Genomic DNA, 19,632 nt, shown 5'->3' on the forward strand with positions numbered 1-19,632 from the left:
AAGCTTTCATCTCATCAGTGCTCACACTGTGCCAATGCTGGCTGGAGTATCTGAGCGACTCTGAAATTCAGTCAGTGACGAAGCAGAGGCAGGGTGTGGAAATCACAACCAGCTTTACCTACGTTGTATCCCTGTGAAAGAAAGGAAGAGGTATAATGAGCAGCTTTTGTGCCTCTGGACTGCTCTGTTCAGCCACTCGTAGTATCAAATACGGGAGGAGGAGCACCAAACTTAGCCCCAAGTCTTACATCAGAAATGCTCACTGCAGTGATGTTTCTGCAGCCAGCAACTGGAAAGCTCATCCTGATCACCTTCTGGCCTGCACCTCCAGAGGGAGCGTGTAAGGATGTACTGAAGTGTGCAGTGCAAGGCCTGGTCAGGTATTGACACACAAATAAAAAGTACAGCAGGGCTGTGTCTTATTTCTGTCCATCGGCATGAAGATGGAAAGTGGGATATCCACCTTGGGTAGGACATGGAAATGAGCACTGGGATTTGATGGGGCTGCCTCCCATGTGTATTTCAATCTCCATGTCCTGAGCTGTCTGCCTCTTTCTGTTCTGTATGGTACCTCCACTTCCATGTCCCTGTGAAATAAAAGTATTGAACCAGCTGCCATCTCCAGCTGGCTTCAGATGGTGGCTTGCCTGGTTTAGTTGGCTGGTTAGTACCATTTCTAGGGCAATAAGTGAAGCTGAGTGTGAACATGAGAGCACCAGGAGATTATTTATGTTCCTCCTGGTCCAGCAGTGTGGGGGTAGAGGAATTATTTCACCCTGACGAGCACGAGGAGGTGATGGTGTTACAGATGCATCCAGCTGAAAATGATGAGAATGAGGGTTGTGTGTGCTGCCTTAAATCAAATCCTGATTTTGTTGTCCAGTGGTTCGAGAAGCAGCTGAAAACCTGCTTTGATCTGCATGAAAGCCTTCCAAAACAGGGGGAGAAAACTGTTTGTGCTGTTTAAGATCCTTCAAATCGAGGGCAACAAATGCACTCTCTGATCACCTTGATGAGTTTCTGTGGATGGTTGGGTTTTAGTGGTTGCTTTTTCTGTTGTTGGTTTTTTTTTTTGAACTTTTGACTTGGTATTGTTTGGAAAGAAAGAATAAACTCAGAGTCTGGAAGTTTCAATAGGTCAACGCACACTATGTTGGCTATCAACTGGATCACTTTGTTGTGTTTGGAAGGAGGGAAACACCACCCAAACCATCCTTTTTTAACTTTTTTTCTCACTTATTTATTGCATTCTTCTCCCCAGTCAACTCGACCACCACTCAGCTCCAGATCCTGCTCAGTAGAGGTGATTCCGTGCATGTGCCATGATGACCTCCAGAGCTTTCCACGTCTCCTGGGCAGTGGGGACAATCTGGCTGGCAGGCAGCAGGAACCCGTAGCGTCCCGTGTCCCGGAGCTCGAAGGTGAAGGAGTACTTAATGCCTTGATTGTAGGTCCAGTCGATGGTTCCTCCGCTTGCTTGATCTTGGTGAGGAAAGAGCAGAACTTTGCTCGCTCTGCGACTCGTGGTAGGACATGAGGAGGAGTGATTTTGGTTTCACTGGGAGGAGAACAACCTCCATTACTTACAGATGGTGGTGATGATGCTGCCGTACTTGTAATTCGTGCCGTACAGAGAGGACAGAGCTTCCACAGCTTCCTTTGCGACCTGGTGCTGGGGGGAAGACACACAAATGTGATTTGGGGTAAGGGAAAGTCTATGGTAGAATGGAGAGGAAAAAAAAAAAAAAGGCTTTTACACTCATCCTACAGTCAAAAAACAGTAGGCAACACTCAGTAGCGTTGGCCTCAAGGAGTCCCTATGGGGGGGGGTCTTCTTTCCTGCTTGCATGGGGTGCAGTGTGGGCATTTCACAGTGTCCCCTAAATAGGCCCTACCAGTTCTTCCTTGTCAGGCACGGCAGTGGTGGTGTAGCCATAGGGGTAGAGCAGAAGCTGGGAGTAGCTGTGGATGGAGATGAAAGCTTTTATGTTCCCATGGTCCTTCACAAAGTCCACGATGGCCTTCACCTCTGGCTCCGAGTTGGCATAGGGCCCACGGTACGTCTCTGAGCAGGAGTTGCCGCTGGCCCCAGAGCCTAGGGAGAAGAGAATGGTGAAAATATGGCATTTGTTGGCATCTAGGTGGCTCAGAGAGTTGCAAGAGGTCAAGGAGGAATGCTTCTGGGGCTCCACGTAAACATTGTGTGATGGTTTCCAATGGTGGTCTCTACCGTATTGGTCACTAGGGGACATCAAAGACCTGATGGAACCAAAACCCATTAGCTTAGTCATAGCCCAAAAGTCCATCCCTTCCTTGAGGACACAAAAGACCTGATGGAACCCAAATTCATGCCTCGACCACAAAGCCCATCTCTTTTCTGATGACACAAAAGACCTGATGGAATGCAAATCCATGCCTTGAACCCAAAGCCCATCCCTTTCCTGGGGTCACCAGTGGATCTCTCTGAGCCAGAAACATCATCAGAGCCTTCACCTGGAGGGCAGAACACAATCTGTCAGGTGAAAGGGAGAGTTCTGACCTCCAAATCCTGCGTCCCAGTTGCGGTTGGGGTCAACGCCAACGCAGAGAGATCCAGAATGCTTGGACCTGGTCTTGCGCCACATACGATTCTAGAAGGGCAGAACCAACTCAACCAGAATCCAGGGCTGGAGCACCTCCAGCCTCAAGCAGAGAAGCAAAAGCATTTCGGGGGACACGGATGGGTCATGGATGTCCCCTTTTTAACTGACAGACATGTGGATAGAGAGGCTTTGAGCTCTCGGGGACTGTGCAGTGCCCACATCCAACTCCCCAGCTCCAACAAACAGAGATGAGACGAATGCCAGCACCGTACCGAGGTGTGGGTAAAGACAAAGCCGTCAGGGTTGGTGACAATCTCCAGGAAGATGTCCATCTGGTCCAGGATGTTGGCCAGACCTTCATCTTGCTCTTCGACAATCTAGAGAGGATGGTGATTTCGGGCTGGCTGGAGCACCATTGGGGTGATCACACCGTGCTCAAGATGTCTACAGGACCTTGTAGGCTTTGGAGATGTAAGATCTGCCCATACCTTCTTGGCAAACCAAACGCCGCTTGCTTGTGTCACCCATTCACGGGAGTGGATGCCAGTGTCAATCCAAATGGCCGGGCGATTCGTGCCACCTTTACTGAACTGGAATTGCAAAAATGGGGCAATTGGGACCACAGGAGGACCAACTCATGAACCTGATTGCTTCAAAGGCCCCAAATCCCATACCTTCAACACATAGATGGGGCGGTTCTCTGTTGTCTGGCCAATCTCCAGCTTGCTGACCAGGTTTGGGTTTTCAGCCACCAGTAGGTCCATGAAGGCATAGATCTGGTTTTGGGAGAGGGACGTAGGGGATCATGAATGTGTAGATGAATTAGTAGTCGTGGTTCTTGGGGACATAGTTTAGTGGGCACTATTGGTGGTAGGTGGATGGTTGGACTTGGTGATCTGAGAGGTCTTTCCCAATTTTAACTGTTCTATGATTTTATTTAAGGACATGGATTAGTGGGCATGGTGCTGATTGATTGATGGTTGGACTGGATGATCTTAAATGTCTTTTCTAACCTTAATGAATCTATGACTCTATGAATGGCTCGTTAATTCCTTAATTTAGAACAACCCCCTTTGCAAAAGCAATTCCAAAATGTGGGGTTTTTTTCCCCCCAAAATGCCCCAAATCTTGAGCTTCCCCCATGCAGAATATTACCTCGTCCAGGGTGTGATAGCTGGTGTAATCGAAGGTACTGGTGGAGAATGGCACGAAACGGCGGCGACGAAGCATCTGCATCTGTTCAAGGTCCACCAGCGCCTGTGGGATGTGGGGCAAGATGAAACCTCATCCCTCACCAGCCCGTGACTCCCACCCACCACTCGCACCAGCACCACCGACCTGCACGTCCTCAATCATGATGGAGTAGGGGACACCGTTGGCCTCCAGGTGGGCTTTGACGGGCTGCAGGCTGGGGAAGGGCACGCGGATGTCAATCGGGTTCCCAAGGCCACGGGGTGAAAGCCAGAAATCTAGCTGGATTGGGGAGAAAATGGGATGAGGGTCAGATTCTGCCTTAGACTGTGCCTCCACCTCCCCCTTCTGGTTTTCTCTTCGTAGTCCACTATGGGTTATCTTCTCCACCTCTACTACACTATGGGACATCATCTTCCTACCCCACCATGGGACATCATCCTCTCCAGCAATAGGAAATCGTCCCACCAGCCGCTCCTCTACGAGACATCATTCCTCATACCCTACTATGGGACATCATCTCCTCTCAAGTCCACTAAGGACAATCATCCTCCCTTTATCCCACTATGGGACATCATACCCCTTATCTCACAGTGGATCTCCCCATATGAGACATCATCAGTCCTTTCCCCACCATGGGACACGGTCCTTCCCCGACCCCAGCAATGGGACATCCCTGCTCTGCACCGTAGCTCAGGGGTGCAAAGTAGAAGACTTGGAAGAGGTCCCTAAAGGCTCCCCCTCTCTCCCATCCCATACCTGCAGGTGCTCCAGCTCCTGCAGCTCCTGCACCTTCTGCAACTCGGCATCGCTGCTGGGGACAATGCGTAGCACCTGGTGCCTGTGGGGTCAGAGGGTGTTGTGGGGTTCAGCACAGCCATCACAGCCATCAAGCCATCCATCCCACACACTGCTGTCCTTCTCAAATAGGGGCTGAACCAGCTGCTGTCCCCCATCCCAGTCAGCGCCCCCATCCCAGCCAATGTCCCCAACCAACCCATTGTCACCATTCCAGTCAATATCCCCATCCCAGCCACCTCCACTGTCCAGACCCACCTACCCGACAAAATTCTCAGGGGTGGCAGCAGCCACTGCCCCCAGGGCAGCCAGCAGCAGGAGTGCCCTCATTTCCAGCCGAGTGAATATGTCCCAGGTCCTCACAGCACCTCGGGACTTCTTAAATCCTAGTGATCACCAGCCCGGCCCCCTCCACCTGCCCAAATTCCCAGGACCATGGGAAGGCTCCAGACGGTGTGGTCAAGGTTGAGTGAAACCTGTTCTGGGAGCTGGAAACCGGATGGAGCCGTCGGTGACTCAAGCGGGCAGGACATGGGAAGGTAACAGCAGGTGCTGGATCCCAAATCCCACCACCCACAGAGGAGGAGAAAAAGGGTAATGTTGGGCTGAGCAAGGTGCAAGGTGTTGGTTTTCTCATGATCCAAACCGCACTGTTTGTTTGGGGGGTGGGAATTGGATGAAAGTTTAGCATAGGTGCAGGTTGTCTCAGCTGGGAAAAATAATACAGCCAATTCTTAGAAGCCCTTGGCACACAAAGATTGTCCCTTTTGTCCCCAAAGGTGCCCCTCTGCCTACCCAAAGAAAAGGGAAGGGACACTGGAGCTGCCCCAAAAGCAATAAATTTGGGATTGGCCATCCACGCTCTCCAATGTCCTTTGGGGACAGGCAGAGAACAGGGATGGGAATGTGTAAGACCAAAACAAAAATGGGAGAATAATATTCATAAATTCCTAAAAACAGATTCCTAACTCTTTTTCTTTTTTTTTTCCCCACCATTTCTCAACCATATGGTCTGGTTTTCAGGTGGTTCTATATGGAGCCAGGACTCTATAATCCTTATGGAACATTTCCAACTCGGGACATTCTGTGATTCACTGGACTCAGTGATCCTTATGGGTCCTTTCCATATGGGATATTCTATGGGTTTTTGAAACCTACCATGAAAAACCAAAGATCTAGGCTTAAACCACATAGAATTTATGGGATTTTTTTTTTTTTTTTTATTGAGTTGTATGGTAGGGTAGGACCAATGGGGTTCACCTCCCCATTTACACCAGTGGGCTCAGTATGGGTTCTGCTGGATGTGGACCAAGATGTCCAGCAGTGCCGGCCATGTCTCGGTGGCGGTGGGGATGATCTGACTGCTGGGCAAGAGGAAACCATAGCGCCCCGTATCCCTCAGCTCAAAGGTATAGGAATATTTCACCCCATTCTCATAAGCCCAGTCGACGGTGGTGCCGGCTGCCAGATCTGTAGGGAGAGGAAGGAAGACGTGACCCCAGCACTGAGCGCTGGCCATGCTGTAGGGTTGGTCAAGATGTTTTGGGGTAGGGATGCTTACAGATGGTGTCTGCAATGCTGCCATAGGTGTATTCTGTCCCGTACACCGCTGCCAGGTCGTTCACTGCCTTTTCAGCCAACGCGTTCTGCAAAGGAGATGCCCAGAACAGTGAGATCCAGCAGATTCAACATCTCCCCAAGGCAGTAGAGACCTCAGGACACCAGGACTCAGAACCCATCATCTATTCCTACCCATCTACTTTTGCTTTTCTCCAAAACACCCTTAATTTTTGTCAGAAAGAGGCACATCTCGCAACTACTCTCCTCAAAAGACCTGGAAGATGGTGGATTCAACACGCATGGTTGCATCTAACAGGAGGAACATTGGGGTCCCAGCGTAGTCTGACCTGACTTTTCATAGGATCGTAGAATCATCAAGATTGATAAGACCACTAGGATCATCTATTCCAACCATTTCCCCCCAAAGCTGGTGGTTGCAGCCCCATAGCCATTTTTTGGGGCCATCTCACCAGTTCGTCATGATCGGGTGCAGGTGTATTCTTGTAGCCATAGGGGAACATCAACATCTGGGAGTAGCTGTGAATGGAGATGAGTCCTTTCACATTCCCGTGGCTTTGGATGAAGTCCACAATAGATTTCACCTCGCTCTCAGAGTGGGCATAGGGACCGTGGTAGGTTTCAGAGCAGGGGTTGCTGCTGGAACCAGAATCTGGGGCATGATGGAGGAGAAAACATGCAATGAGGTGCACTGGAAGGGTTTGTAGCCCGGGTTTCTCCCCAGCAGCAGGAAGGTTCAAGCCTTTGATGTGAGTGATACCTCACCTCCAAAGCCTGCGTCCCAGTTTCGGTTGGGGTCCACACCGATGCATGAGGAGTCAGCGTTGACAGACCTCGTTTTTCTCCACATACGGTTCTATGTGAGATCACAGGTGCATGGAGTCAACTCCACATATGCTACCCAAAAAAGTACTGCTGGACATAATGGCTGGAACCAACCACTGGGATACGTAACCCCACAGTCCCCGCACTCACAGTGCTATGGGTGAAGGCGTAGCCATCGGGGTTGGTAACAATCTCAAAGAAGATGTCGATGGTGTCCAGAAGGGAGGTGACAGTGGGGTCCTGGCCATAATCTTCAGCAAGCTGTATTGGGAGAGGAGTGGGAGCTGTCTCACTGTCCCAGGAACAAAGGACTGTAGAACTGGAGAGGCTGTAGGATTTTTTTTTTTCCCAATTGGGTTCAACCACAGCATCCATGGAGATGGCTTGGGTTTGCAACTTTTGCCCTTCACCCAAACCTTCGTGGACAGTCCCCACTGCTTACAATCCCAACCCGACTGCAAGCTACAACCCCAAGAATATCACCCTGACTTTGAAAACCTGTTCATCCCTTTTTCCCTTCTCTCTCCCTTCTACGGCCTATACATGCGTTTAGGATGAGGTTGGTGCCATTGTTTGGATTTTATTTAAGAAATTGGGATTGGGAGCCCAATACAGCCCCAGCTGATGTCCAAGCTTATTGCCATGGATGGATGCAGTGATGGTGGGCTATTTCATGCCAGTGAGATTTGGGTGATGCCTCATTCACCCACAGACACTCCCCACCCCACTTGGATGGCGATGTCCATGTTATGGGGTTACCTTGTTGGCTGTCCACACGCCAGTAGCTTGGGTGACCCATTCACGTGAGTGGATGCCAGTGTCCAACCAGACTGCTGGCCGATTCGATCCCCCAGTGCTGAACTGTGCAGAGAATGGAATGTCAGCCCTGTGGCTCCCAGAATGGCAGAAGGATTGGGGTTGGAGGCACCGCTGTTCCATCTGATCTGTGCCCAACCCCACATCCAGGTGGCTTTGGAGAACTCCAAGGAGGAGACTCCATAGTGCTCCTGCACCTGGTTGGGATGAAAAGAGGTTGGCCCTGTACTCACCTTCAGCACATAGAGGGGTCTCTTCTCGTAGCTTTCACCAATCTGGATCTTGCTAACGAGGTTGGGGTAATCTGCCACAAGGGTGTCCATCCAGTCATAGATCTGAAAGGAGGAGGTGCTGGGATGTGTAGCTCATCCTAGCTTACCTTTGGGTTTTAGGATATCTGGCACCAGACACAACATGCAGAGTTTGCCTGGACACAGCCATACTTTGGGTTCCACAAACGCAAAACTATGCAGAACAAAGTACCTCCTCTACAGTGTGATAGGATGCAAAACTGAACTTGTTGGTACTTCTCTCCATCCGCCTGGACAGCATCATGGTTCTCTTTTCCTCATCCAGTAAGTGCTGTGAGAGAGAAAGTTTTCAGGTAGAAATATCCTACCCAGCCCCAATGCAGTCTGCGTCTTGCCTCCAAAACCCACCATCTCCACCCCATGTGTAGGTTTTGCAAAGCATTGTCCACTATTGCCTTCTCTTCCCCTCATTTCCACCACCCTACCTGCACATCCTCGATCATGATGCTGTAGGAAATGCCATGGGATTCCAGGAAGACTTTGACCGCTTGCAGCCTGGAGAAGGGCACCCGCAGGTCAGCCGGGCGCCCAGGTTTGGTGGGGTCGCGCCAGAAGTCAATCTGGTGGGGACAAGAACAGACATTTCTACTGCCTTGGAGGATCCAAGGTCTCCATTTCAACTGCTGTAAAGGACCTAAGAAAGCCTCCATTTCAAATGTCCTGAAGCATCTGATGTTCTCAATTTCTGCTTTCAAGGATCTAGGAAGTTCTTCATTCTTACTGCTTTGAAAGATCCAGGAAGTTCTCTGTTCCTACTGTCTTCAAGGATCTAAGATGTTCTCCACTCCTATTGCCTTGAAAGTTCTACAAAGTTCTCAATTTCTACTGCGTTGAAGCATATGAAACGTTCTCCATTCCTACTGTCTTCAAAGATCAAAAAGATGTCTAGACAAACCTGGGGACCAGGAGGCTTGGGAGGCTCTTTACCTTACTCAATGGATCTTTTCTATAGACATACTTCAGCCCAAATCACTCATGGACACATCTTTGAATAAAGAGGATTTGTGAACTGAGCAGCTGCAATGAGACGATGGAGTCACTGTGTGCCAGTTTTAATCTTTTGGTAAAGATAAACCTGAAATCAGATTTGTGGCAGGGAGTCTCTTCCCTATCACTGATTTATCTCTCTGTTACTCCCATTGCCATAATTTCTTGCCAGGATTCACTCCCCCACAGCAACCCAGCTTCTTCATTCAAGTAAAAAAATAAAAATTAGTAAAAATTGATATTATGGTGGTCTCACCTGCAGGTCCACCTGCTCACCCAGTGCCCTGAGCAGGGCAATCTGCTCCTCATCGCTGGCCACAGCACGGAGGACTTGGTCCCTAATGGGTGGTAGAGACATCAGTGGGCGCAGGGGACAGGAAGGGGATGGTATGAGTGGTCCTTATTGGCTTAGAAATTGCATTTTCAGAACATGCATGGGAAAAAAAAATAAGCACTAGGGAGCTCAAGGTGGTCTCATGCCTTCCTTTGATCACAAGAACATCTAAAATTGTAGGAAATAAGGCAGGTTTGGCATTGGCAGAAGGGAAGGGTGTTTCTGTGAAACAACAGAGCAGACGCTTTGATAACAGTGACTTATATTTGGGGAGGGATTTTCAGAGATTAGCATTACGAAATAAAACCCATTAGCAGAGCTTTTTGCTTTTATCATGGAGCCAAAGGTGATGTGCTCCTGCTCTGTTGAAGCACAGCTCTCTGGAGGATCTCAAACATGACTCCAAATGTGTCTCAGTTCCCTGGGGAATGCTTGGAGGTCCCACCACCAGTGAAAGAAACACCCAAACGGATTTTTTCTTCATGCATGAGGTGAGCAGGATCCATCCCCGTCCCCAAACCCATTCCCATTCATATCCCTGTCCCATCCCTATCCCAACTGCTGCTTTCAGCAAGACTCACCCCACAAAAAGCTGCTCGCTGAAGGTGCCCACCAGGAGGGCAGTGAAGACCAGGAGGACCTTCATGTTGACCAGGTGCTGGTAAGCCTTTGGTCCTAAATGCATATATGGGCACCTATATAGTCCCTCACCAAGGCCAGCTCTGTTGTCCCCACAGGGCCACTAGCCACAAGCAGATAAGCCAGCAAAGGCTTCCGGGAGCCCAAATGTTTGTTTTATTTGGAGAAGTCAATAAAAGAGCAGCCAAGTCGGGGAAGGATCTGATAACATCTTCCTCCAAGTCCAGTGCTGCCACAGACGGACGGTGAGGACGTGCTCCCGTGGGTGGGACAGGGGTTGGTGCCACAGCTGGGGGTCTTTTATGGCTTCAGAACACCAAATCACAAGGTTCCTAGCTAGGATACCCTATTTGTGTTTGTGATGATGATTGTGAGCTGGTCCCAGCTGAGGTGCCAGGATTGAGGTCTTGGTTGAGGTGGATCATGGTGTAGCTGTGATGAGATGGCATATCTGGAGGGCTGTATCCCACCTCTCCAGTGACTCAGCTCTGAGGGCAGCCCAAGTCCTTCCATGTCAGATTTTGGAGCCTTCCGAGCCCTCACAGCCTGTTGAGGACTCGGCCCTGGGGGAAGCCCAGGTCCTTCCACGTTGGGTTTTGGAGTCTTCCAACGATGGAAACCCCACAGTCTGTTCTGTTGCTGGGTTGGCATCCTGGTGGAAGATTTTCATGTGTCCAGCCTGAATCTCTCGTTTCAGATGATCCCATTGTCTCTCTTAGTGTTCCTGGTCCTGTTTTCACAATAGTATCCTCATAAGGATGGGAGGGCTGCTATTGGGTCCATCTCATCTCCAGGCCACATCAACCCATCTCAGTGTCCCACCAAGAGACGTCCTCCTGTCCTTCCTGGTGGCCTCCACCAGACTTGCTCTGGGTCCTGTTGGTACTGCAGACCCCAGAAGAGGATGTAATCTTCCAGCCATATGCCTTCAGAAGGGCCAGGTAACCTCAAGACATGGATGTTTGGATTGAAGCTTCATGGGTCTGCAACTTCAGCAAGAGTCCCTGCAGCTCAATGGGATCCAGGAGCTCTGCAGCCCTGGTCCTCCACACCAGCAGGCTTTTCCCAGCAGCGTTTTATCACCAGTTGGAGGACAGGGTTTTGGGACAGGTTGAAAAATGAGTGCCAGGAGGATACAGGCTGCTCTGTACCCAACACAGCTGTGTTTAACCCAATAGCAGCAGTACCATCACTTTTAATGCCTTGCCAATGAGTCTGAACTAACATTTCACTCACTCGTATCAGGAGTGTTTGCTCTCCTGCCAAGCACGCAGAGCAATGAGTAACTCACCAGCTGCTGGGGGATTAGAGGACAAGAGATAAACCTGTTAGGTTTGATAAAGGTACAAAATGCTGCTAAGGGCAATTGTTGCTTGGTGCAAACACATTTGGCATTTATTAATGAAGATGGAGCTGCAGAGGGCACCCAAGAGACCATAGGGCAGAATGCTTTGATGCAGTCTTCTCCTTTCCAAGCTCATCTTTTGGCTGAGTCCTAAAATCTGTGACACCTTGTAGGAGTCTACCAGACCCACAGAAAGGCACAGAAACCAACATGACAGGGATAGTGTCCAAGAAACGTGTAGATACAGTACTTAGGGATATGGTTTATTGGGCAATACTGTTGGCAGGTCCCTCAACAGGTCCCTGTTGGCAGGATGGTTGAATTAGATGATCTTAGAGGTCTTTTCCAACATTAATGTTTCTGTGATCCTATGATTCTATGAAACACTCAGAACGCACGCAGGTTTTTTATTCAGACAGCTGCTGTATGATTACAGCACACCAAAGGAAGAGGATTTCTGAGCTTGCTGATCTTGACAGCTGGTTCCCATCCCTGCTTTTAGTATGGGTTGTCTCGTACATATTCCATGATTGTTTTCAGACCCAGCCAGGTCTCCTCAGCAGTGGGGATTATTTGGGCAGCTGGAAGGAGGAATCCATAGCGACCCGTGTCTCTCAGCTCGAAGGCAAATGAGTATTTGATGCCATAATCATAGCTCCAGTCAATGCTGCCTCCGCTGGCTTGGTCTGAAAGAGAAAGGGAGAAAAACCAGAGGATGAACAGAGGATTGATCAGAGTTCTGCTTTCATACTTCTTATGCCTGCGAGGAGCAAGTATGAGGTTTCCATGGGAGAACTCAGCTCCAAAGTCACTCTCCAGGAGGAGCTCTGCTCCCAAGAGGGGATCAGAAGAGCAAAATTACTCACAGATAGTAGTGCAAATGCTCCCCACTGTGTAGGTGGTGCCATACAGGGACTGGATGGAATTGGCAGCAGCTTTCGCTATGGTGTTCTGCAGAGGGAAGGATAAAGGATGAGTCAGAGTGTAGCCACATTAAATGTTGAGATTTCACCAGCCTGAATTGTACTCAGGAAAATCTCCAAGCTGGTTTACAGCCTGTTCTCACTCCCACAAAAAAAAAAAAAAAAAAAAATACAGTCACACCAAATCAATCAATTTCTTAATTACTCATCCTACTGACAGTCCTGTCCACTTCAATTAGGACAGTGGTTCATACTCTATCACAGACATTACAGCTGAGATGCTGTCTTTCAAGCAGAAAGAAGGATTACTGGATAAGCAAAGGCCAAGAATGGAGAGGGAGGTCGTGTGCTTGCGTAAGACCATGGCTTTTCTTTTAAAGGCATTGCATTTCCCCAGGTCTTTGCTTGCTCTCATGGATGGTTACTGTTATGGACGACCCCTGTTTTCATCCTGATAACTTCAGTGTGGAAAGCCAGCTGGACAGAACAGAAGAAGTTAAACCCAAGTCATTGTGTCTCACCAGCTCGGCGTTGTCTGCTGGTGGAGTGCATTTATAACCATAGGGATACATCAGGAGCTGAGAATAGCTGTGGAGGGTGAGGAAGGCCTGGATGTTTCCGTGACTCGTAATAAAATCCACAACTGATTTAACTTCCACCTCTGAGTTGGCACTGGGTCCATGGTAAGAGTCAGAACAGGGGTTACTACTGGCTCCAGGACCTGTTGGTACAAAGTGGGAGCAAAGATAAATCTTCAAGAATTGGTGCTCATGGAAGTTCAAGGTGGATCAACACTAAGATGAGCTTTCCTATGATCCAAAAGCTTTAAGTGCTGATAAATACTAGAGCAGAATACCCAAGGGACACCAGTTCTGGAAGATACAGATTACTTCCTTCATCCTTTGCTCATTAGCAATTAATCAACATGAAATTATCTTTATAAAACAGCTACCACTCTATCTGATAATTTTCTTCCAGAGTCCCTTACATTAAGGAGATTGCTGGTCCAGTATAAGAGGATCCAGGGGCACAAAAGGGAATTTTCTTCTTTCAGCTAGAATCCAGAAACTTTATCCTTACCTCCAAAACCTGCGTCCCAGTTCCTGTTTGGATCCACTCCAACACACAGACTGCCTGAGTTCTTGGAGCGGGTCTTCCGCCACATGCGATTCTGAAACAAGGGCACGCTTTGGCTGTAAAGGCACAGGCCTCAGTCCTTGCATTAACCCTGCTGTCTAGAAATAGTTTGCCTTCAGCAGGAAGGGATGCTAGACACAAGCCTGAGAATATTTCTGATGGGCTGACAGCCAAGGAGTCATAGAATCAAAGGGTTGGTGAACTTACAATGAAGGAGAAAGATGGATTAGACAACTGTCTTTGGCTTCTTTTGTAACTCCACCTTAAAACATCAGGAAATGGACTTTCAGAGCTTATTTCCCTCACTTTTATTGGCTTGGAAGGGCATGACAGCTTTCTCAGTCAGCTCAGACACGCAATGTGCTTTACTCACTGTGGTGTGGGTGAATTCGTATCCATCAGGGTTAGCGACTGGCAGCAGGAAAATGTCCAGGTTGTTCAGCAGAGAAGTGATGGATGGATCATTCCCATAGTCAGAGGCAATCTATGCAGACACAACGATAATCACATGGTGATTATCAGCAAATTTCTTACCCTCTAACATTGTACAGAGGCAAGACTGGCTTTCAGAGCAGGGAAAAGAGAGTCCACAAAGCAGGCTGAACACATGCAGGCGCAGTGAACTTCTAAGTAGAGGCATGCTTGAGACAGAATAGCATCAATCACTGTCAAAGTGACCTTTCTAGCTATCCACATTGCACTCGCTTGGGTAACCCACTCTCGGGAATGGATGCCAGCATCGAGCCAGATCGCAGGGCGCTTTCCTCTTCCAGCGCTGAACTGTCAAACAAAAGAGGAAGTATTTAAAACCCTCATCCAGTAAAATCATCCCATACAGACAAGGCTGAACTGTGCTGTACGTACACCACACATGGATGTTAGTACCGCTATATTCATACGCACACTGTGATGTGGGATGTACCGTACCTTGAGCGCATACAACGGCCGATTTTCATAGGATTCCCCAATCTGGATCTTACTGACAATGCTGCCATACTCAGATGCAAGATTGTCCAGTTCTTGGTAAATCTGAAATGAAAAGCCACGATGCCTTTTACATCACGTTTATGTGCAGCGCTGCCCAGAAAACTGCAGGTCCTGCTGAAATCCACTTTTATCTCCTTGCCATGGTCTTGCCAAAACCTCACCACACTTTATATCAGCATAGTCAGTGCTGTTCCCAACATCACAGATGTAGACAGAAGCACTGCCTAGCCATCACTGAATCATAGAATGGCCTGGGTTGAAAAAGACAACCATGATCGTCCAGTTTCAACCCCCCTGCTATGTGCAGGGTCACCAACCACCAGACCAGGCTGCCCAGAGCCACATCCAGCCTGGATCAAGATCCATTTATTACAGGAATAAGTTCAAAAACTTCTTTCAAAACCTTCTTTAATAACTTCTGGTAGTAAACATATTTTCCCTCTATCTACAGGATGGTTACCAGCATCCTGTATTTTTTTACATTCGTTTAATTCTCAGTTTCATTTGAAGATCAGACCTGAGGGGCTTTGACAGAACTCTGTTGAAGTTTAGCAAGAAGTACAATCAACATTTGCCTGCTCCAACACTCTGTGAGGGAGCGTTGGCTTCCCATGCTGACTGACCATGAAATTCATACGTTTAAAAACCAAACTATCTACCAGAAGAAGACAGAAAGGAATTTTCAATCTTAATATGTTTGATTGAAGACAGCATGAAAAAAAAAAAAAAAGGCCAGAAAAAAAGAATAATCTTCCCCAAAATCTGGATCTGACATACTCACAGAAGCTAAAGAATGGTAAGTTCCATAGTTGAAAGTGCTGCTGCTGCGTTCCATTTGTTGACTGGCAACTATATCTTGCTTTTCTCTGTCGAGAACAACCTGAAATAAGCCATTCAATTATTGGAAAGCATGCTTCACTTCCAAACTTGTGACCAAACGTTTGTCAAATAATGAAACGGTGGCACTGCACACTCATTGAAAGAGGCCAGACTGCGAGTCATATTTGGTTCCCCAGGATTTAAAAGCTGATCACACAGCATTACCTACCTGCAGGTCTTCAATCAGGACTGAGTATTCAATCCCATGGGACTCCAGGAAGACTTTGACTGCCTGGAGGCTGTGAGCAGGGATTCGTACATCCACAGGGAGGGCAGGGGTGGAGGGATTTAACCAGAAATCAAGCTGAAAAGAGAAGGGAAAATGGATTTGGTTTGGGGGACAGTGTGCTTTGCAATAGTTTTCCTAAAGGTTTAGAAACAGAGTTGAAGAACTCCTGCAGTGTTGCTCCCCATCCTGCAGAAGGAAGTGTTCACCTTCTATGGAGATCATTTTACTACTCTTCCTTTTAGGAGCAGTAGTTTCAAGAATATGAAAAGCATTGCTTTTATTTCTCCTTTGGTTGGGCTGTTCTAAAGTCTAGTTTCTAAAATATTCAAATCAATATATTTTTTTAAAGAAAGTGATAAGAAAAATTCTCACCAATGGCAATAAGAGCAGTAATAACTGAGAACTTAATAACATACTTCCTGTTTCAATATAACGCAGATTGATTAACAAATTCTTTCCACTGCTCTGGGTGACAAGTAAAAAAGTATTAGCATCCCCATTTTCACAATGGGGTTTTGATCCTAAGATCAAGAACAGTTCAAATACAACTGTAAACCCAATAGGGAGAAAATTTGGATGCACTCCTGACTGCAAGGCTGACAGTGGAACTAGCAGATTAAAAAACACATGTTGTGACAGTATCTCCCCATGTCATGGTGCAAAGCTTCCAGATCTAATGCAAAGTCCTACCAGGCTAAACCCTACTTCAGACTGAGGTGTTAAATAATGCCACTGTGACAGTGAAATACCTCAAGATGATCCAATGTTTCCAAAAACTGTAGCTTCTTCAGTTGTTCCCCATTTCTTGTCTTGATACGGAGAACCTGGTGCCTGCAATAAATTAGAAACTGCCTTGGTTGTAACTAAATCACCTTTGAGGTCCCTTCCAATCCAAGCCAATCTATGACCCTATGATTGAGAAGGGGTCTGGTTGAACTTACTCTTGAGATTACAAATTTGTTGAGTAGTTATAGAATCATAGACACATACAGTTTGAAAAAAGACCACAACGATCATCCAGCCCAACCACCAACACAACACACCCCGACCACCCCCACTAGGGTGCCCACATTGACTTCTTTAATTTAGTTGACAGTGCTGCCCAGGAGTTCAATCTACAACCTGCAGAACCAGCCTGGTATATGGGCAGTGGATTAGTAACAAGATAAAGGGAATGCTCAAGATCTCATCACAAACAATACATCGTGTGGATGAGTTGTTAATTGGCTACAAGGATTCATGCTCTCTCTATTCGTTCTTCTTTGTCAAGAACTTGCTAGGAAAAAAATAATTGTGAACCATCGAATGTTTGCAGAGCAAACAAAGCAGAGAGAACACTAAATGTGGGGCTTGTTTCACTTTTCCTCAGTCTAGTCAGGCTATTGACAAATTCCCCTGCGTTACCATGAGAGAGTGGCTTGTAAATCCAGGTGGAGTTAATCCCCTCCTGGAAGCTCCTTGCTCTGCTGCTTACAGGGGTAATCTCAGACATTGATTTTGACTACAGCACAACGCAGCCATCACGATGTCCCTAAGTGGTTTTGAGAACATGAAAATGATACACAGTGATCCAGGTGGTTTTAGGGAAAGTGAGCAGTGCTGATGCTGCCTTTGCTGGTGGCATATGGGGATGGGTTTGTTTGCATCCTCTTCCCTAGGCTACTGTTGGAGATAGGCAACATCCATGAGGCCCCATATCCCAACCTGGCTCAGTGCAAGCAGTGCTGGAAAATGGAGATAACTCAGTGCAAATCAACATGAGTAACTGCAGAATTGGAAATCACATTGTAGGAAAAGGTAAAGGAGAAACTTAACATAGGAGCTCCATTATGTGTGTATTTGTTTGCTAGTGTGACTTCAGCTGCTGAGAAGAAAAACTCTTTAACTCCAGTTTCCTTGACCTGCTTAACTGAGGTGTAAAATTCTTTTACAAAGAAGGCACTTTACCACTTTAACTTACTATTGGATTCTCCATGATTTATGTTGAATTAGATTCTTCCCTGAAGAAGAGATGAGGTTCACTAACCATACTTCTGGATGTGACTGAGGAATGAATTCACAAGAACCCAGTCTGCATTGTGCCAGGAATCAGATTAATAGGTTCTCCTGGCCTTGATATTAACAATATTACTTGAATTTTAGTAAATAATGTGTATCATTTTTCTTTCTCTTAATCCTTACATTTCAATGTAGAGATCTACTCAGTAGAATCCGGTGTTCACTCACTACATCTATTACTCTTAGGTTTTCTATTATTTCCTTTTATTATTTCCTATGGGGTCCATGAGGCAGTGAGGAAACAGATCAGGAATAATTTTGCAATGCAACATACAGAAGAACCTTCAGAATGGTTGGAAATAAAGATTCAAGTTATTCAGAAAGGCTCTGAAGGGTATATTATGTGTTTAAAGAGAAATAGGAACCTTCAGAAACAATGGGAAACTATTGACCCTTCAGACCTAAAGGCAGGCTGTGATATTCTGGCTCTGGTCTGTGCTGGATCAGATCTGAACTCTCTCAAGTGCTGCAGTGAGGTTCAACTTCAGGTCTTGGTTGAGATCTTTCCTTAGCCTGCATCAAAGCTGCAACAGAGCCTTGCTTGAATGTGAATTTTGGAGCTCAACTCTGCAACTAAACTCTTCTCCTCAAACGAGTCAGATGAAACTAAAGGGATTCCTTCAAACAAGGGAGAGCCAAAGCTGTGGAACAAGTTGGTCATAAAAAGCGAAGAATGTTCCCCAAGCTGATTTTGTAAAGATAAGGAAGAAAAACAAGTGGAAAATAGAGTCTTGCAGTGAAAGGTCTTGCACAAAAGCATGACTCACCCAACAAAAGTTTCCAGGCACAAGGCAGCCCCAAAGAGGGCACTGAAGATCAAAATCAGCTTCATGGTTGATGCGAAGGGCAATTCAGTCTAGCAAAGGGGAATTTATACAGGATTTGTTAGGAATCCCTTCTTCAAAACACATGAATTCCATGTGATTAAATTCTCACAGGTATCAGCATTTCAAGGTAACCAATAGACAGAAGGCCAATTTCTGCTCCAGAAATTTTTTTCCACTCGGGTTCAAACCAGTAAAGAATTATTTTCAATGCTTTGCTCACAAAGAATTCTAGTAAACGTTTTTCCAGGAAGAGGAAAGTAGAATGAAATTTAATGTTATCCCAACTGTTTCTGGGAGCAAGGAATCCTACCTGTAGATTCTTGGCCATGGGTTTTTCTCCTACCCCACTAGCCTACCACAGCAGAAAGATCTCACCCTATCAAAAATGCTTGAACTGACCAGTTATTTTGAAGGATGAGCTCCAGCTCACAAGTTATATATTCTATTATATATATTTTTTATTGAAACTAGCATCTCCAATCTTCAGATGTGGTGATTTCATATGGATTCAGTTCTTCATGCAAATTAAGGATGCAGCAAGTTTCACATGAAGACAATGCACAGTATGAGCAGAAACGAAGCCATGGGTGAACAGGAACTCAGGAACTCAGCTCTGCAGCTACTCTCCTCCTTGGATAACCTTGCCAGACGTCCTTATCCAATGAAGAATTCTCAGAAGTCTCAATAAAGTGCTGGTGCAGCCACTGCTGGAGCCTCTCAGCCTTGCAATGCCCACAGGGCTGTTCCCTGATCCAAAAGCTCTTTGTCTCCCTTTGCCTTTGTGCTGGACGCTGTTTATGGCTCGCTTCATGGGGGATGGACTGCATCTCGTTGGCCTTCCACACTGGTGCCCAGCTGTATGAGTTGCCATTGTCAACACTGGAGGTTCTCTCCTGGCTGAGCTTTGAGAACTGCTTCTCTTGCCTTTGATCACAGGAAAGCATCGCTGTGGTTGTCCCAGAGTGACAGGTAGAGATGCAGGGCTGTTGGATGCACTTTTTCTTTATCCCATTATAAACACTACTAAGGAAGAGCCAGGCATTGAAAGTGCTGTAAAATGCGTAGATAGGGCTACTGGGAACTAATACGGGAGAGAACAGAGACAGTTCAGCTACTCTGCAGTCAGCCTCAGATTGCCCTTCCCTGGAGCCATGCCTTCCACCCTGAAAATCTTGGTGAAGGACTG

The 19,632-nt window shown here is 47.1% G+C and overlaps 2 protein-coding genes across 2 annotated transcripts; both read right to left on the reverse strand.

Annotated features, from left to right (window-relative positions):
* Positions 1–1,294: 1,294 nt before the first annotated feature.
* LOC306945143 (uncharacterized protein) lies at positions 1,295–10,068 on the reverse strand (the record flags this gene model as incomplete). The annotated part of the gene is made up of 22 exons (XM_079533848.1): positions 1,295–1,482; positions 1,588–1,672; positions 1,896–2,095; positions 2,540–2,630; positions 2,855–2,959; positions 3,071–3,172; positions 3,257–3,358; positions 3,738–3,839; positions 3,921–4,055; positions 4,533–4,614; positions 4,771–4,829; positions 5,881–6,041; positions 6,133–6,217; positions 6,602–6,801; positions 6,915–7,005; positions 7,125–7,235; positions 7,734–7,835; positions 8,024–8,125; positions 8,274–8,372; positions 8,527–8,661; positions 9,345–9,426; positions 10,004–10,068. 22 exons carry the CDS (start codon positions 10,066–10,068, stop codon positions 1,295–1,297), a joined length of 2,484 nt encoding a protein of 827 aa, XP_079389974.1.
* Positions 10,069–11,904: 1,836 nt separating this feature from the next.
* LOC306948470 (carboxypeptidase A2-like) lies at positions 11,905–18,451 on the reverse strand (the record flags this gene model as incomplete). The annotated part of the gene is made up of 11 exons (XM_079538108.1): positions 11,905–12,092; positions 12,273–12,357; positions 12,851–13,050; positions 13,410–13,500; positions 13,840–13,950; positions 14,145–14,246; positions 14,394–14,495; positions 15,235–15,333; positions 15,502–15,636; positions 16,311–16,392; positions 18,387–18,451. 11 exons carry the CDS (start codon positions 18,449–18,451, stop codon positions 11,905–11,907), a joined length of 1,260 nt encoding a protein of 419 aa, XP_079394234.1.
* Positions 18,452–19,632: the final 1,181 nt, after the last annotated feature.

The sequence above is a fragment of the Tetrao urogallus genome, assembly GCF_951394365.1.
Source record: "Tetrao urogallus genome assembly, chromosome: 1".
NCBI lineage: Eukaryota > Metazoa > Chordata > Aves > Galliformes > Phasianidae > Tetrao > Tetrao urogallus.